The 17,862-nt window shown below is 42.9% G+C and overlaps 1 protein-coding gene across 2 annotated transcripts in view; it reads left to right on the top strand.

The window, feature by feature from the left end:
* RAP74 (transcription initiation factor IIF subunit alpha RAP74) overlaps positions 1 to 17,862 on the top strand; it is a 61,914-nt gene extending 44,052 nt beyond the window's left edge. For both annotated transcript variants that reach the window (XM_077365171.1, XM_077365164.1), the window contains exon 9: positions 17,249 to 17,862. In XM_077365171.1, the coding sequence (XP_077221286.1) occupies positions 17,249 to 17,338 (90 nt within the window). In that variant the 3' untranslated portion in view covers positions 17,339 to 17,862. The remainder of the gene's footprint in view (positions 1 to 17,248) is intronic.

The raw sequence follows: 17,862 nt of genomic DNA, 5'->3' as shown, positions 1-17,862 counted from the left end.
TTATGTACTCAACTCAACTAAGCCTTTGTCCCAAACTAGTTGGGGTCGACCCTATTCTCTCTTATATAAATATTATTAATCGTGTGGGAGGAGATTATCTCTTCTCTCTCCCTTCATCTTCTCTTCTCTACCATGGAAGATAGGATACCTCTAACACACAGCAACTTGCTACTTAGAATTTTCTTTTCTTGATGTGATCACATGTGTTTGTGCTTCTATGAACAACAGTCCATGCAAAATCCACAACCCTTGCGGGTGCCAAGGATTTCCATATTCTTGCTCGGCTTGAGGTTTCCGTAAGTCCATCATTCAACCTGTAGAAAAAAGATTTAACAGAGAAAGCACCTTAGGTGTCGGGGGTCCACACTCTACGTTTAGACTCAAAGGGGGAGCAATAACAAGAATTTAGGAGAGCAAGGAAGCGAAACTATCAATTTCCTCATCTTTGGGATTTCTTCTAAGTCTAATATCCCCAAAACCTTTCCCAATAATCTCACTCCTCACCAAATAATCACTAATTCTAGACTCAATATTATTTCCTAGAGGAAATATATTCGGGAATGCATGGCACAAGCAGGATTCTCCAGCCCAAAGATCCACCAAAAAACGTACTTCATCCCCCACCCCCACACCAAATCTAACAAGAGGGTCAAATTGGACACTTACAAATGGACTTCACCTGAACCGTTGCCTATAACTAGATTCCTAACATCCCAATCCCCCCCACCCTCGCCCATATTTATCACCAATGTTGTTGTGCCGGAATGCCTCCTTTTCAATACCAAATCTCCATAACCATTTGCTAAGCAGGGCTTCATTTCGAAGATGGCTTTTTCCATTCCCAAAACCCCTAAGCGTCTTCAATTTGCGTATCTTCCAATTCATTAGATGTGTTAGTCTTCTGCTCATTTTGCTTCCTTTGCAACTTTTCAATTCTCATTGCCACTTTAACCGATACTTTATAGAGACACATAAAATATACCGACATGTGATAAAGCTGCCTTGATTAGGGTGATTCTTCTGCCAACCAAGAGGTTTTTATTCTTCCAAGTAGCCAACTTTCTCTCAATTCTTTTCACAACTGGATCCCATTGGATGGCATTGGGGATACCATAGCCTAAAGGGAGACCAAGATAGGTTATAGGTAGAGTTTCCTCCCTACAACTCAAATGTTTCTTCACCGTTTGTGGTTCAAAATTTATACCGGCAATTGCACTTTTGGAGAAATTTATCTTTAGGCCAGATGTAGTCTCAAACCACCTAAAAACCCTCTTAGGATTCGTAAGGTCTGGTCCACCTTCCTCAATGAAGATTAAAGTATCATCAGCAAATTGAAGGTGAGAGACACATGGAGACCTCCTGTTCTCTGCTTTAGATACGAGTAGGCTTATAGCTTCCACAACCATGATGAATAAATATGGAGATAAAGGATCACGCTGCCTCAAACCCCGGGAACTTCCAAAGGATCCAATAGGAGAGCCATTAAAGAGAATAGAAAATGGCGATGATGAGATACACATTGACACCCATCTTCTCCATTTAGAGCCAAACCCATCTTTTCTTGGGTGAACTCTAGAACCTTCCAATCCACATGATCATATGCTTTCTCCAGATCAATTTTGACTGTGATACCTTTACCCCCTTCCTGCTTCAATGTGTCTAGAACTTCAGTAGCAATGAGTATCCCATCCATAATTTGCCGATCATTAACAAAAGCCCCTTGGAATTTAGAAATGATGTTTGCCATAATTCCTTTGAATCTTCATGCCAGTACTTTAGCTAATAGTTTATACAAGCTATGTACTAGGCTAGTAGGTCTGAAATCTTTAAGCTCAATGGCACCATCTTTCTTGGTAATGATAGTGATGAACGTAATATTAGCCTCTTTGTTTATCTTACCTCTTTCATGGAATTTATGGAAGAAAGCCATCACATCGTTCTTAATGATACCCCAATACCTTTAGTAGAATGCCATAGGGAAACCATCGGGTCCCGGTGCCTTATCTTTCTTCATGGATTGTTATGCACTTTCAACTTCTTCTGAAGTGCTCCTTTCCAAAGCCTCCATTTGTTCGGTAGAAATCATTGTTGAAATTAAGCCCTTCAAGCTTTGGCCCCCATTCATATTCTTTTGAATATGGTTAGGAAAATAAGCGGATCATAAGTTCTTTGATACAATCCTTGTCTTCTACCAAAGTCTCACTATCCATGATGCAATTGATTGCATTAATCTTCCTTTTAGCATTAGCCATTCTATGAAAGAATTTGGAGTTTTTTTTTTAAAAATTGACAAATATATTCATACCAGCAAAATTACAATGGGACCGGTAGTCCCACTAGATTTACATAGTATGAATTGCCCAGGAGCATTCTCCTTGGCCCAAAAGAAAAACCCATTACCCCTTACATTACCCAATAGCTTCAAATGAATTGAATCCAACAAAAAGTGCCATATTTGTGGGACCCCCCAAGTCAAGATCGTGACCTGCCACGTCACACCGATTTCTCCACTACAATCCGCTGCAAATTCGATTTTCAAATATCCCGCTCGAAGGCCCAGAGCTATTGTGCGCCCCTAACCGTGCATGATAGCCAACCACCCAACATCATCATCCAATCTCCGGTGGCCTCCACCTCAAACCACCACCCAACACCGACGGCTCCCCATTAAAAGTATATCAAATCCTTCCACCATCCGCTCCAAAACCTACTTCCAATAACCCAAAAATCATCCCATCCAAAAGTATACTCCAAGCCCTAACCCTAAAGACTATAATACTCCCCACCTCCTTCCTCAATCAATCCTGACCCTAACAACCCTAAAACTCCCCACCTCCTCCTTCAAACCTTAACCCTACAAGGTTCATTGCCGCTATCCACAACCTCCCTCACCTCCATATCCAACCTCCTCCTTTTCCCCTGAATCAGAACACCCTTTTTCTTACATCGGCCCCTTCCACAGCCTCCAACGACTCCCCCACCCACTTTCTCCATCATCCCTAACTAGATCTGGTCATTTCACCATTAAATCCGGCCTTCTTGAGCCTAGCTCCGGCCATTCCTCCCCTCTAGCCATCCACGGCTCCAAGTCTGGCACTCCACGGCCTTTCACTGCCACCGGCGACCTTCACGGTTTTCCCTGGCTCTAGATCGAGACACATTTGGAGTTTTTATCACCTTCTTTAAGTCATATGGCTCTAGACTTTTACCGCCAACTAATTTCCTCTGTCCTTAATATCTCTTCATATTCTGCTTTCAATTCCAATCTTTCCAATCTATCTTCCTCCACAAGGGGTGCCAATTCTTCCTTCCTATCCAAGTGACTTGGTGCCAACAATAACTCTTCTTTTCTAGATTTCTTCCTTTCTTTCTCCCTCTTTTGCCATTCCTTGATTTTCTTCGTAATCGTTATTAATTTCTTGCAGAAAGTAAAACTATTCCATCCAACCTCGTGACTTTCATTCCACCATTTTTTGATCTTTCCCTCGAAGCCCTGAGTTTCACATAGAGCGAGATCAAATTTGAAGGGTCTCATTCCACTATAAAATCCTTCAATTTTAAGAGAATCGGGCTGTGATCAGAAATAGAGCACGGAAGAACTCTCTGACAAATGAGAGGAAATGTTTCCTCCCAGTCCTTAGACATAAGAATCCAATCGAATCTGCTTAGAACCAAGTTATCCTGATTATTTGACCATGTAAATTTTGCACCCTCCAGAGGCATATCATTTAGTTCACAATCTTGAATAAGATTGGACAGATTTCTCATACTTGTAGTTATCCTACTAGCTCTGCTCTTCTCATGAGGAAATCTGATAGTTTTGATGTCTCCACCCAAGATCCCAGGTCCGTTCTATTTCTCCCTTATCTCCTTTAGTTCAGCCCAAAGAGCATTTTGCTCTCTTGCTCTAACTGGCCCATACACCATCGTCAGTTTCCAACGACAATTCCAGGTTCTGGAAAGAAAAAGAATAGAAATAGAATACTCTTTGACAGCAATTTCTCCGTGATGAGGTAATTCTACTTCCATATTACAATTATCCCTCCGGCTGACCCCCTCACATCTTTTGAAGCCCATTGCCTGTTTTGTCTACCCCATACGTCAGTAATGGGAGACTCTCCCCCGTCACCTTAGATTCAATAATGACAACTAAATCCAGTCCCCTACTTTGATTTAAATCTTTAACATCATTTTCTTACTATTAGTACCCAATCCCCTGATATTCCAAAAAGCTATCTTCGTTTTGAAACTTTTTAACCCACCAATCATTAGCTTAGCTTAAAGCAAGCCCTTTCTCCCCCCACCTTTTTTTTGTGAAAATGATAGTCCGATTTCATTAAAAGCAAAGAGGACCGAGAAGGTCAATACAAGGGATAAGAAAAATAGGAAAACACATAGAATAAAAAAACAACTTAAGGGGGATGTGAGTCAAAGAGAGCTAAAGACTCCTTAGAAACACCAAGTCTCGCCAAGCCATCCACCATCTCGTTTGCTGATAGACGCACATGATGAAACACAACTACATGGTCTCTCTTCCAATCAAGCATCTCGTCGAAAAGACGATCAAATCTCTGAGGGTGTTTTTTGGTCTCACTGAGCCAACGAATAACATTCAATGAGTCCCCTTCCACGAAAACTTTATTAAGGCCATCCCTATGCAAGAGTCTTATGCCTTGGTGCATTGCTTTGACCTCTGCTTTCGTAGCGTCCGCTATACCTGGGGGCCTGCATAAGCCCACACAACCTCACCTTTATCATTTCTTAGGACACCCCCTACGCCAGCCGGCTGGATTCCCCAAACTAGAGCCATCAAAGTTTAATTTCACATAACCAGGGCAGGGGGGATTCCAACTTTGAACAATCTTTTTGTTTGATGTTCGTACTATTACAAACTTCCCTCTACCTTTCCCAAGTATGATAAAATGAATTGAAAACTAGGAAGAGCTTTAACCCAAGAAATCATCAAGGCTATCACCTTCATATAAAGATGTTGCGTAGTTTTGGCCGTCCCTTTAAAAACCCATGTATTTCTTTCCTTCCAAATAACGCATATAATTGCAAGAAAACATGCCTTCCATAGGACTCTACCTTTGCCTTTCCAAGGCGCTCGTGCCCATTCTAGCAAAGGATGCTTGAGATTAGAAGGAAAGACCCACATAATACCGAATCTTCTGGCCACTTTACACCAAATCTTCCTAACCACTTTACAATGAATGACTAGATGATCCGCAGTTTCTCCCGATTCAAAACAAAGTGCGCAATGGTCAATAATGATCATCTTCATTTTCTTAAGAAAGTCCACTGTCTGGATATGCTTCCTTATGGCCGACTAACCAAAAGTGCACACCTAAGTTATAAATTTCATTTTGTTTTGGCGACCGAAACGTAACGTTTCGGTGTTTCGTCCGTTTCATTCGGCGTTTCGTTCGAAACTTTTCATTTCGCTACGACGAAGGAAATAATTTTTAATAGTTAAAAATATGAAAAAAATCCAAAAAAACAGAAATGGTTAGAAAAATATAAGAAACAATTAAATGAACAAAATATGTAAAAGATCCAACATTTACTTAAAGGAAAATCTTTAGTGTGTTGACTACTGCCTGGCAAGATGAAATTTTTTTAGAGATAAATTATGAGATTTTTTTACCAGACTTTTGGGATCTAATAATGTTTGGACATTATTGAATTCAAGAATTTTTAAAATTAGAAAAATACCCCATTGTTTGGAAGTTGTGGAAGTTAAGATTTTGTCCCTACCCATTTTTTTCGAATTTTGTACTAGAACTAGAAAGTTCGACTTTTTATGCTTTTAGATTTGGGTCTTGAAACTATTTTTAATAGATCTGAATGGGGGGGGGGGGGGATACTCCCTTATTTACTTTGTTAGAATAAGTATATTGCATTAGGGTATTATCGTCATTGTACATCCTCTACTTATATAAATACTTTAGTGAGGGAGAGTCATTCTCTCTAACTCACTTTTCCCTTCTCTTAATCTTTCTCTTAACATGGTATCAAAGCCCTAGGGTTTTTGATCCCTAGGGATTACCTTCAGCCTCCATCTTCTCCATCCCCAAACCCTAACCCTAACCCTAATCTCTCTCCCTCACCTCTATCTCTCTCCCTAACCCTAACCCAACCCCCCTAACGGCCCTCCTCCTCCAACCTCCCCCCCTCGTCGTACCCCTCCAGCACTCTCCCCTCTAGTCCCCCCTCTCCAGCCCCCCCTCCCCTCGTTCCCCCTCTCCAGCCCCCCCTCTCTGTGTGTCCCTAAATCTCTGTTTAGTTTACTTTCTGTCAGTAAATTAACGAAAAATCTTCAGTGCTCCATGTCATTTTATCCCTCTTATTGCCTGTTTCAGGATCTTTCGACTGGGAAGATGATTGGATCGGGACGCGAGGTGGATGGACTTTATCGCCTTGACTGCAGCCCTTCTCCTATTGTTTTGCATAGCTCTGTTGACGCCTATTAGTGGCACTGCCGGCTTGTTCACCCTTCTCTTAAGCGGCTTCAGTAGACTTCCTTTGTTCCTGCTTCTGTCTCTTCGTTCCAGTGCGAGTCTTGTGAACTGGGAAAGCACCGCCGGGTGTCCTTTCCTTCCTGAGTCGTTAGTCGAGTTGATAGTCCTTTTCTTTTAGTTCATTCAGATGTATGGGGACCCTCTAGGGTCGTGCCAAATAATGGATTTAGGTATTTTATAGTTTTTATTGATGACTATTCGCGTCTGACATGAGTGTATTTTTTGAAAGATCGCTCTCAGGTCTTCACTGCTTTTCAAAATTTCAATGTTGAAATAAAGAATCAGTTTAATTGCAATATTAAATGTCTTCGTACTGATAATGCTCGGGAATTTTTCTCGGTCACGAATGGGTTTCAGGATTATCTTTCATCTAATGGGATTCTTCACCAATCCTCCTGTGCCTCCACGTCACAGCAGAATGGTGTAGTTGAAAGGAAATTACGGTATTTACTTGAAGTTACTCGCACTATCATGTTTCATATTTGAGTTCCTAAGTCATTTTGAAGGGAGGCGGTCTTAACTCATGTTTCCTTGCGAATCGCCTTCCATCTTCTGTCCTTCGTGGATCCTCTCCCTTTCAGGTATTATACCCTCAGCAGGATCCGTTCCCTCTCACCCCTCGGGTCTGTGGGTGTGTCTGCTTCGTCCATCATCTAGGTCCTGGTCTGGACAAACTCGATTCTAGGTCAGAACGACGTGTCTTTCTTGGTTACTCTAGAACTAAAAAAGGCTACCGTTGTTATAGTCCTCGACTACTTCGATGGTTTGTGTCAGCTGATGTTACTTTATTTGAGTCTGAGGCATTCTTTAGTCCTTCATTTGCCCCTATTTCCAGCCCCTTGGAACCTGAGGCACCATTATCTCTTCCTTTACTTCCTGACTTGGTTCAAATACACTCCCAGCCTCCTATTCTGGATGTTCCGCCACCATCGTCTTCCATACAAGTGGCTCCATCACCTGTTACCAAACACTATCGGCGGCGTCTGCAAAAAGATGAACCTCCACCTCCTTCACTCGAACCATCGCCTTCATCTGTCGAGGTCCCTGACTTGCCTACTCAGGTATCTTCTTTACCCTCTTCTGTCATTACTTCCGACTCTCCTATTGCATCTCGCACTCGTTCTCATTCTACAGCACATCCTATTTCTCACTTCGTTTCTTATGATCGTCTGACTATTACTTTCCAAGCCTTTGTGTCGTCCTTGTCTTCTGTTGTGTTACCACAATCATTAAAGGAGGCTCTCTAACATCCAGGCTGGCGCGCTGTTATGAATCTAGAAATGGGTGCACTCCATTCAAACCAGATGTGGGATCTTGTTCCTCTTCCTCCTGGTGTTCGACCGGTAGGCTGTCGTTGGGTGTTCTCCATCAAGTATTTACCTGATGGGACAGTTGAAAGGTTGAAGGCCCGTCTGGTTGTTAAGGGTTATACTCAAACCTTTGGGGTTGACTACCATGAGACGTTCTCCCCAGTTGCGAAGATTCCTTCAGTGCGAGTTATATTCTCCATGGCAGTTAATAATGGTTGGACACTACATCAGTTAGATGCCAAGAATGCTTTCTTACATGGCGACCTCAATGAGGAAGTTTATATGGAGCAGCCTCCAGGGTATGCTGCTCAGGGAGAGATGTCCTCCTCTGTTTGCCGCCTTAAGAAATCACTTTATGGCTTGAAACAATCTCCACGAGCATGGTTTGGGAGATTCAGTGAGGCCGTTATGCGCTTTGGACTTAGACAGTGTGTAGTAGACCATTCAGTGTTCAGTCATCAGTCTTTTGCAGGGTGCATTCTGTTGATTGTGTATGTTGACGACGTCATCATTACAGGTAGCAACTCAGGGGGAATACAGAGGTTGAAGACTTTCTTACAAAAAGAATTTGCTAAAAAGGACTTGGGCCACCTCAGATACTTTCTTGGGATAGATGTGGCATATTCCTCTCATGGGATATCTCTATCACAGAGGAAGTATGTGTTGGACTTACTGGAAGAAACAAGAAACCTTGGAGTAAAATCTATATCTGCACCTATGGATCCCAATGTAAAGCTAATTCCAGAGGAAGGAGATCCGTTGGCAGACCCTGGCAGGTATAGGGGTAAGCTCATATACCTTACAGTCACTCTTCCAGATATATCTTATGCTGTAGGGGCGGTTAGTCAGTACATGAGCTCCCCACACACCTCACACTGGAATGCAGTAATTCAGATTCTTATATACCTAAAGGGTGCAATTAAATTGGAAGAGAAGAGTGCGAGTTCCATCCAATAATGATCGCATTTTCCGTTCAACGACACCATTCTGTTGAGATGTGTGAGCACAAGAAGATTGATATAGTATACCATGAGTGGAAAGAAATTCCTCAAAACCATTGGACTTTGAGAAATATTCCCTTGCATAATCAGTATGAAGGCATTTGAGAGTGCAATTAAATTGGTTAGTAATTTCTGAATGAAAAGAACGAAAAACAGAGAATACTTATGAGCGATCTTTCAGTAAATAAAGCCGACACATACGTGAATGATCATCAATAAAACTGACAAAATAACGATGTCAAAAAATAGAGGTAGTCCCCACGGGACCCCATACATCGGAATGCAGTAAATAAAAAAGGTGCGAGGCCGGACTAACAGGCCTAGACGGGAAGGACACCCTCTGATGTTTCTCAATTTCACAGGCCTCGCACGTAAAGGGGCTAACAGAAGAAGAAACTATAGAGGTCCGTTGTTAATGATCAAGGCTGGGATGTCCAAGGCAGCAGTGCCACTGATATGCGTCGCTGGAGCTATGTAAAGTGGACGAAAGGAACAAAGTGTGGAAGAAGTACCTGTCATATGATTGGAGGCTCCAAAATCAATGATCCAGAAGTTGGAGCTAGTAAGAAGAGATGCAGGGGAGCTACCTGGCTGAGCAAAAGTCGCAGTCAGAGGATGGCTGGTAGACCTGACGTTGTAACTCATAATAGTCAGCACGAGACATAAAAACACCATCAGCCTGAGGCCTAGTGCTGGACGGAACAGAAGCAGAAGAGGGCTCAGAAGAATCTGGTGCAGCGAGGTGTGCGGAGCGGCCAAAATGAGCCTCAGAGGAAGGATGAAGCTCAGGGTGCAAAACATAGCAAGTCTCCATATACTGTCCCTCACGACGACAATGCAAGCAATATGGACGCAGTCGGCCACCACGACCACCACGGCCAGAGTCACGGCCACGACCAAAGGTGCCTCTACCCCGAGTAGCACGATCACCTACGCCAGCAGTGGCAGTAATATCAACCGAAGGAGCTGACACATAGTCACCAAGAAGAGTACACTACTGGGCACGCAAGTAAACCTCCTGAAGAGTGGGCATCGTGCCAGATCCAAATATCTGCTGACGGAGATGCATGTACTCAGGACCCAAAGTCTCGAGAAATTGAACGACACATATTTGATCACGCTGCTGCGCGATCGTAGTCAAATCAGTGGTAAGTGGCATAAGAAGTTAAGAACATCTAACTGCTGGCAATGGGAAACAAACTGACTGTAGTAGGTCGAGAGAGGAGTGTCTCTGCGGCGAAGGTTCATCCACTGAGAATATGTGGAACATATTCGAGAGAGGTTGCCTTTCCCGGAGAAGGTAGTAGCAGTATGATCCCAAATCTCGCGAGCAGTGGGAAGGTGTATCATGGTCCCGGAAATCTCAGGGGACATACTCTGCCAGAGGAGAGTACGGATAAGGGCATCATCCTGCTTCCACTTATCAGAAGTGGGATCACTAAAAGGAGGGGTGTCACGACGAAGAATAGAAATCTTTCCCTTAGCAATGATATAGGTCTCCACACCCACTTTCCAATTCAGGTAATTGGAACCATCAAGCCTGACTGTGGTCATGGGAGGAAAAGAACCATCCATTGAAGAAGACAGAGGGTTACAAGAGGAGGAGGATGAGCGAGCCGTAGGAACAGTACCCACAGGGGCCGTCCGAGAGAGGGATCCTCAATAACGGGGCTATCCATGAGTAAATAATCAAAGAGATAATCAACTGACGAGAAGAAACGATGCCGAGGCGGAGAGCAGAGAAATCAATAATGGAGATCGCGGCTCCGAAGAGAGACAAATGATAAATAGGGCATGAAAGAAACCCTTGCTGACATGATGAAGACACACAGATCTAGGGATATAAGATCGGAGCCGCAAAAAGAAGACGAAAGTAGGTAAATGAGATTTAAGCCATTAGGAGAAGAAAGACAGAGAAAGTGAGGCCGCGGGAGCAAATTTCTAGGGTATAGAAATGGTTTTTTTAGGGTACTTTAGCGGTACTGTAGCGGGTTATTGTAGCGGGGAGGGGAGGCAGGTTACTGTAGCAGAGAGTGGAGGAGTTAGGGGAAAGGGAAGAGGGGCAGTGGGAGGAAGAGGAGGAGAAGGGAAGGGAAAGGAAGAGGGTGGGGGGCGGGGATGTTTGGTTAGGGTTAGGGTTAGGGTTAGGATTAGAGGAGTAGGGAGAAAAAAAAGGGAGGGTGAGGGGCTGCTATGGAGGTCCCTAGGGAATCAAAACCCAAGGGCTCTAATACCATGTTGAGGAAGAGAATGAGAGAAAGAAATTGTGAGTTAGGGAGTCTCCCCCTCACTGATGTATTTATATATAATGAGAAATGTACAAAAGACGGATATGAGTGATTTCCTTTGGTATTTCGGTTTGATTCCCCCTTCCATAAATCGTATTCCATCGTGAATCTTATTTACTGTCTGCCCATCATCTCCATCAATAGCCATTGGATTTGTACATGTCTTCTTCCATTTAAGAGAGAAATTCCTGGATTACCTCCTCCCTCCTTCCTGGTATAAGATGGTGGAGATATAGAGGGATCTTTCCGTATAGCACTAGCAAAAGATTTACGACCTTTTACATAGATGGCATCGTTAACCGCTCTATGCCAGAGGACCTCATGGATTAGCTTGTAATCCGGATTTTTATCCGGATTAATCTTGTCCGTTGAGATCAAATCCGCCTGCTTAAGGAGTTTAGCGCCCAAACCGTCTTCGATTAACACTCTTTGCATTATCTACATTTTGTAACCGACGGCTGTAAGTAGAGAACTTCAATTTACGCAATCTTTTAATACGATCAGGAGAGAGAAAGTTGCCGTCTATTTAAACAACAGACATAAGTTGGTTCGGACGCATCATCTTCCATATGGCCACATGTTATACCACTTTTCTTCCAGCGTACCGTTTTGAAGATTCCACCTGATCCCGCGGAATTGAAAATTTTGAATGAACGGTCCAATCATCCTCACGCATCCTGTCCATGTAATCGACTGCAGGGGCTTTTTCTTTTCTTACTTTCTCCCTTACCCACTGGGAATACTTAGATAAGGATGGACCGCCCGATTGGAATTCCAACTCATCCAACGGTGATGGAGTATTCTTTTTCCATGAAACCGAATTCTTTTTAGGGTCTTACAGAGCAATCTCACCAGGCGGATTATCCAGCACCACGGGTTCCAGAGTATCATTTTCCATGACATGTTTTCCACCATGCTCAAATGGGTAGGCTTCACAACGATGACTGGCTTATACAGCCGTGAGATTCAGATCTTCCCCGAATTCTCCGCCAACTCCAAACAAAATTTCATTGTGACTAAAGCTTGAATGTTTCTGGCAAATGAGGGAGCTTCGAAAACCATTGAGCCCAAGCCCATATTTCCTCCATCCTCCAGTCAGTGCTCTTAATCCTTCCAATAAGACCGGTTTAAGCAGATTTACATTTGTTCAATCTGCCACTTCCTTCCCAGAGAGAGAGAGAGAGAGAGAGAGAGAGAGAGAGAGAGAGAGAGAAGGGTTTCTGCGCTCGAGCGCAGATAAGCTTATCTGCGCTCGAGCATAGAAACAGGGGGGTGGGGCCATTAGCGGGGGGGGGGGGGGGGGGGGGTGATCCAAAGCATTCATTTAGAAGGCCCCATCATGGATGGGGGGCCTACCAAAAATCAGCTCCATTGGATCACCAATGGGTGTCCATTTGTGGGGCCAAAAATGGACAGATTTGTGGACACACACACAAATCTGTCCATTTTTGGCCCCACAAATGGACACCCTAAGGTGATCCAATGGAGCTGATTTTTGGTGGACACCCTACCCATGAAAGGGCCCATCAAATGAATGCTTTGGATCCCAACCAAAATGTGGCCCCACCCTGTTTCTGTGCTCGAGCGCAGATAAGTTTCTCTGTGCTCGAGCGCAGAAACCATTTCCTCATATATATATATATATATATATATATATATATATATATATATATTAGGAAAAAGGTTTGAGAGAGAGAGAGAGAGAGAATAAAAGGGGTTTTGAGAAGAAAAGATGTTTGGGCTGTTTATGGTCTCTTATCACGGTGGAGAGGATTTTGTGAAGAAAAGGCTTTTGGGGTGTTTAGGGTTTTGAGGGGGGAATTTAGGGCTGGGGTTCAAAAATGACAGCAAAACAGAAGCATCAGATGGCTTACGAAGAAGGGAAGGAAATCTCGCCAAATAGGGTTTCTTACCAAATAAGGTTTCTGGATGGCTTACAAAGAAGAAAAAGAGAAGGAAATCTTGCCGGAAGAAGAGGTTTCTTTCCAGAAGATTGAATGTAAGAATTTACAATTCAAAAAAGAAAGAAAGATTGAATGTACTAAGATTTCTCGTTGGAAGATTTCTCGCCGGAAGGAGTTTCAGAGATATCTGCTCAAAGTGATTTCCCAGCCCAAGCAGTATATCTTCAGCATCAAATTCGCACTGTAATCCACTGTAGTATTTCTTCTGTCGAACTTTATACCTTTGATGGATTCATAGTAGTTTACTTGCATCAAATTGGCATTAGAGTTAGTTCGATCTTGGATATCGTTCGGGGATTCGTGACGTCACCCCATTAGGCAATTTCTCATTATAAAAGGATTGATTAGTTGGAACAAATTCTAAGGGTGTTGCAAATGCTTGATTGGCTCACGTCAGTTTTTGATTCACCACTTTGAGGGAAATTGGAGGATAAAGATGATGTTGATGGGGACTTGAATGATGCAGAACACACTGACGTCACACCAACTCTCATCAATACGGGGCTTTGGGATGTAAGGTTGAGTTTAAGATTGATGATTAAGACCAAGGACAAAATTTTGATGAGAATTTATTTGTTCGAGCATAAGACCTGAATCTAATATCTTTTGAACAAGGTGTACCTCAGGAGGAAAGTTCCATACTTTATCAGGCTACTGATATTGGCACTACCATGTTTTGATAATTGCACAAATTCAGCTTGTCTTTTCTTTTTTAATTGGCTGCTGAGAGCTTTTTGGGAAATGTAATGGCCTTTGACAACTGTTTAAATAATGAAATACAAGATGAGTTTGTGTAATTATCAAAACATGGTAGCGCCAATATTAGTAGCCTTTTATCATAGATTAAGGATCCACTGGAATCATGGTTTCAAGGGCGATGGTGGGTAAATTCCAAAAACACCATCAACCGTACAAGATACTATAGTTTGTGAAGGGAGGGGAGGCTTTTGTTACTACTCGTTGCTTCGTTTAGTTTTCAAGTGAACCCAACTATAAAGAGGGAGTCTTATTTGATGTAATTCCAATAGTTGCGTGCGGCATATTGCTCGGGAGACCATGGAGATATAATTAGGATGCAATTCATATGGGAAATAAAAACCCATTCTTTTGTGAAAGATGGAGAAAAAATACCAATGAATGAAGAATCTAAACAGAAGTCTTGTAAAGATGAGTCTTCTAGTCTTCTAAGCATGATATCAGAATCCTTTAGAAACCTAGGGGCAGCCAGATGGACTGCGTTTGAGATATTTCTGGTGCCAGAGTGGTCCAACCTAGTTTCTTCATATGAGCTCTATTTGATATTAACAACTGTTGGATATTTATGTGTGTTTCTATGTATGTATGCCATGAGGGCATGGTAGTCTTTTCCTCTTTTCCATCTTATATATATACTCGAGTGAAGGGGAGAGACCCTAACTCATTCTATTCTCTCATTATGGTTCTTCTCCAACATGGTATCAAAGCCTTAGGGTTTTTGTGCCCTAAGGACCAAATTGGAGATTTTTCTCCTTCTTCTTCTTCTCCACTCTCTCCACCCAACCCTATGATCTAAACTCATTTCTCATTCTTCTTCCCTCTTCTATCTTTTTTTTCTTCTTCTTCTTCTTCTTCTTCTTCTTTTCCTTCTCCTTCCTCGTCTCGCCCCCCCTGGTTGCCCCCCTGCATCCCACTGCGCGCCCCCTGGTTGCCCCCCTGGTTGCCCCCCCCGCACCCCACTACTGCCCCTTCTTCTTCCTCTTGCCCCCCTGCGCGCCCCCTGGTTGCCCCCTCTCTCTTTCTCCTTCTTCTTCTACCTCCTCCATTGCCGCCTCCCACCTGCTGTCCATCTTTCTCCACCTCCTCCTCCGCAGGTTCCCGGCCCCGTTAGGATCTACCAGTGCAGATCCCGTCCTCAGCTGTCTCCAGCTCTGCCTGCGCCAATCTCGTCCCAACTAGAGATCACAGCACCTACTTCACAGGTATTGCCGCCTTCTGGCCCTTCACTAGATTCTCCCATTGCATCTCGTACACACTCACGTACTACTACTCACCCTCTATCGTCTTTTGTCTCTTATGACTGTTTCTCACATTCATTTCGTGGCTTTGTAGCTTCGTTGTCTTCTGTCTCCTTGCCTAAGTCTTTGCAGGAAGCACTGGCACACCCTGGCTGGCGGGCTGCTATGGACGATAAGATGAGCGTCCTTCAGGCGAATCAGGCTTGGGCTCTTGTTCCCCCTCCTCCTGGAGTTCACCCAGTTGGATGCCGATGGATCTATGCCATCAAATATCTTCCTGACGGCACAGTTGAGCGCCTCAAAGTGCGCTTGGTTGCTAAAGGATACACTCAGACTTATGGGATTGATTACACTGACACGTTTTCCCCTGTTGCGAAAATACCCTCTGTGCATGTCCTTATCTCATTGGCAGTCAACTATGGGTGGCCTCTTCACCAACTTGATGTCAAAAATGCTTTTGTCCATGGGACTTTGGTTGAGGAGGTGTATATGGAGCAACCTCCAGGGTATGTTGCTCAGGGGGAGTTGACCACCTCTGTCTGCCATCTTCACAAGTCCCTTTATGGCTTCAAACAATCCCTTCGTGCTTGGTTTGGCAAGTTAGTGATTCTCTCATAGGATATGGTATGAAGCAATGTGAGGTGGACCACTCTATCTTTAACCTCAAATCTGATGCTGGATATGTCATTCTCATAGTCTATGTAGATGACATTATCATTACAGGGAGTGACTCTTGTGGCATTCAACTATTGAAGAGTTTTCTTCAGAAGCAGTTCTCTACGAAGGATCTTGGTCGCCTTAAATACTTCTTAGGGATTGTGGTATTGTACTCTGGTACAAATGTTTCCCTATCTCAGCGAAAATATGTGTTGGACCTTCTGGATGAGACCAGATCCTTGGGGATCAAACCTGCTAGTACTCCCATGGAACCAAATAAAAAGCTCATTCCAGAAGAGGGAGACTTATTAGAGGATCCTGACAGATATAGGAGACTTGTTGGAAAGCTCATATATCTTACTGTCACTTGTCCTGATATTTCCTATGCTGTAGGAGTCGTCAGCCAATTCATGAGTGACCCTCGTACCTCTCACTGGGCAGCTGTAGTGCATATCTTTCGTTACTTGAAAAGTGCTCCAGGGAAGGGCTACTTTTGAAGAAACATAGTCACAAGAAGATAGAGGCCTTTTGTGATGCTGTTTGGGCTGGCTCTCCGACTGACAGACGATCCACTACTGGATATTGCACCTTTGTTGGGGGAAACATTGTGTCATGGCGTAGCAAGAAACAAAATATTGTATCTAAGTCAAGTGCTGAAGCAGAATACAGGGCTATGTCTCACACTTGTAGTGAGCTCATTTGGCTACGTGCTCTACTATCTGAGATTGGGTTTCCTCCATCTTCTCCTGTAGAGTTGTATTGTGACAACAAGGCGGCTAGCTATATTGCGAACAATCCTGCGTTTCATAAGCGCACCAAGCATATTGAGGTGGACTGCCACTTCATTAGACACAGGATCCAGCAAGGCGTCTTACGCACTATTTTCACTCGATCGGCCGACCAACTAGCGGACACCTTCACCAAACCATTGAGCAAAGCTAAATTTATTGATATTTGTAACAAGCTAGGAATGTGTAATATATACATTCCAGCTTGAGGGGGGGTGTTGGATATCTATGTGTGTTTCTATGTATGTATGCCATAAGGGCATAGTATTCTTTTCCTCTTTCCCATCTTATATATATACTTGAGTGAAGGGGAGAGACCCTAACTCATTCTATTCTCTCATTTTGGTTCTTCTCCAACAACAACTATGCTTTTCTTTGATTTTGAGAATTCATATATGGTAGTTTGTTTTTTGTTTTTTTTTGAAAAGATGCCCTTTTTTACTAGGAAAATGATATCAAGACATACTCAGGTCACAGTTATCCTAATCATTCCTATTATTGCCATATGTAAGAAAATAAGGGCATGCTTGTCTTTTAACAGGGATATTTCTTTCATGGAAAAAATTATTATTTTTATTTGTTTGTACATGTGGTTCAATAGGAGGGTTGTTGGGAACATCCCTGACCAGGGTTTGTCTTCCTGGCAGCTCTATTTTTAATATGCATGCTAAAAGTCTTTTCCCAAAGGTGTTCTTGGTTTTAACTCTGAAGATTCAATGTTGCAGGATAAGACGGCTTTCGCCGATATTCTGAAGAGAATATCTAAAATACAGAAAACAAATGGACCCAGTTACATCGTGCTGAGAGACAAATAAGTTGACCTCATATGTAAGCTTTCTTGTACTCTACCCGTTTCTTGGGCTAAAATTACATAATCATGTCATTGAAATCCGAAAATCCCTCGAAGCATCTTGATGCTTGAGAAACCGTGTACACATCTGCGATTATTGTTCAATCTTTTGTGTCACCTATGAACCAAACAAAGACCAATATCTATCTTGACTGTCTCATGCACTGTACTTTTACACCATACTTTGTTATGGAACCAAAACTAAGAACAAAGTTATACCTTGTTATGATTCTGTTATGGCTGTTGCAGCATGTTGAGGCTTTTTAAAGTTATTGTATTGTAAGTGAAGTGATTGTCTCAATTAAATTATACTGAAGGTATAATCAAGCGACCTCATGTATGTCAGCTTGGGTCACTTGTGTTTTACTTTGTTGATGGATTGGAGTTATGATCTTACTGTAGAGAAAGTCAAGTGACCCAAGGAGTGTTGGCTTGGACTACTCGTTTATGTTATATATCATAGATGGATGGGAATCTGTTATGATTTTA

The sequence above is a fragment of the Tasmannia lanceolata genome, unplaced genomic scaffold (assembly GCF_043159265.1).
Source record: "Tasmannia lanceolata isolate RefF3 unplaced genomic scaffold, GAP_Taslan_0.1 ptg000003l, whole genome shotgun sequence".
NCBI classification, from domain to species: domain Eukaryota; kingdom Viridiplantae; phylum Streptophyta; class Magnoliopsida; order Canellales; family Winteraceae; genus Tasmannia; species Tasmannia lanceolata.
The sequence above is the reverse complement of the archived record's forward strand: the minus strand, read 5'-3'. Positions and strand labels throughout refer to the sequence as shown.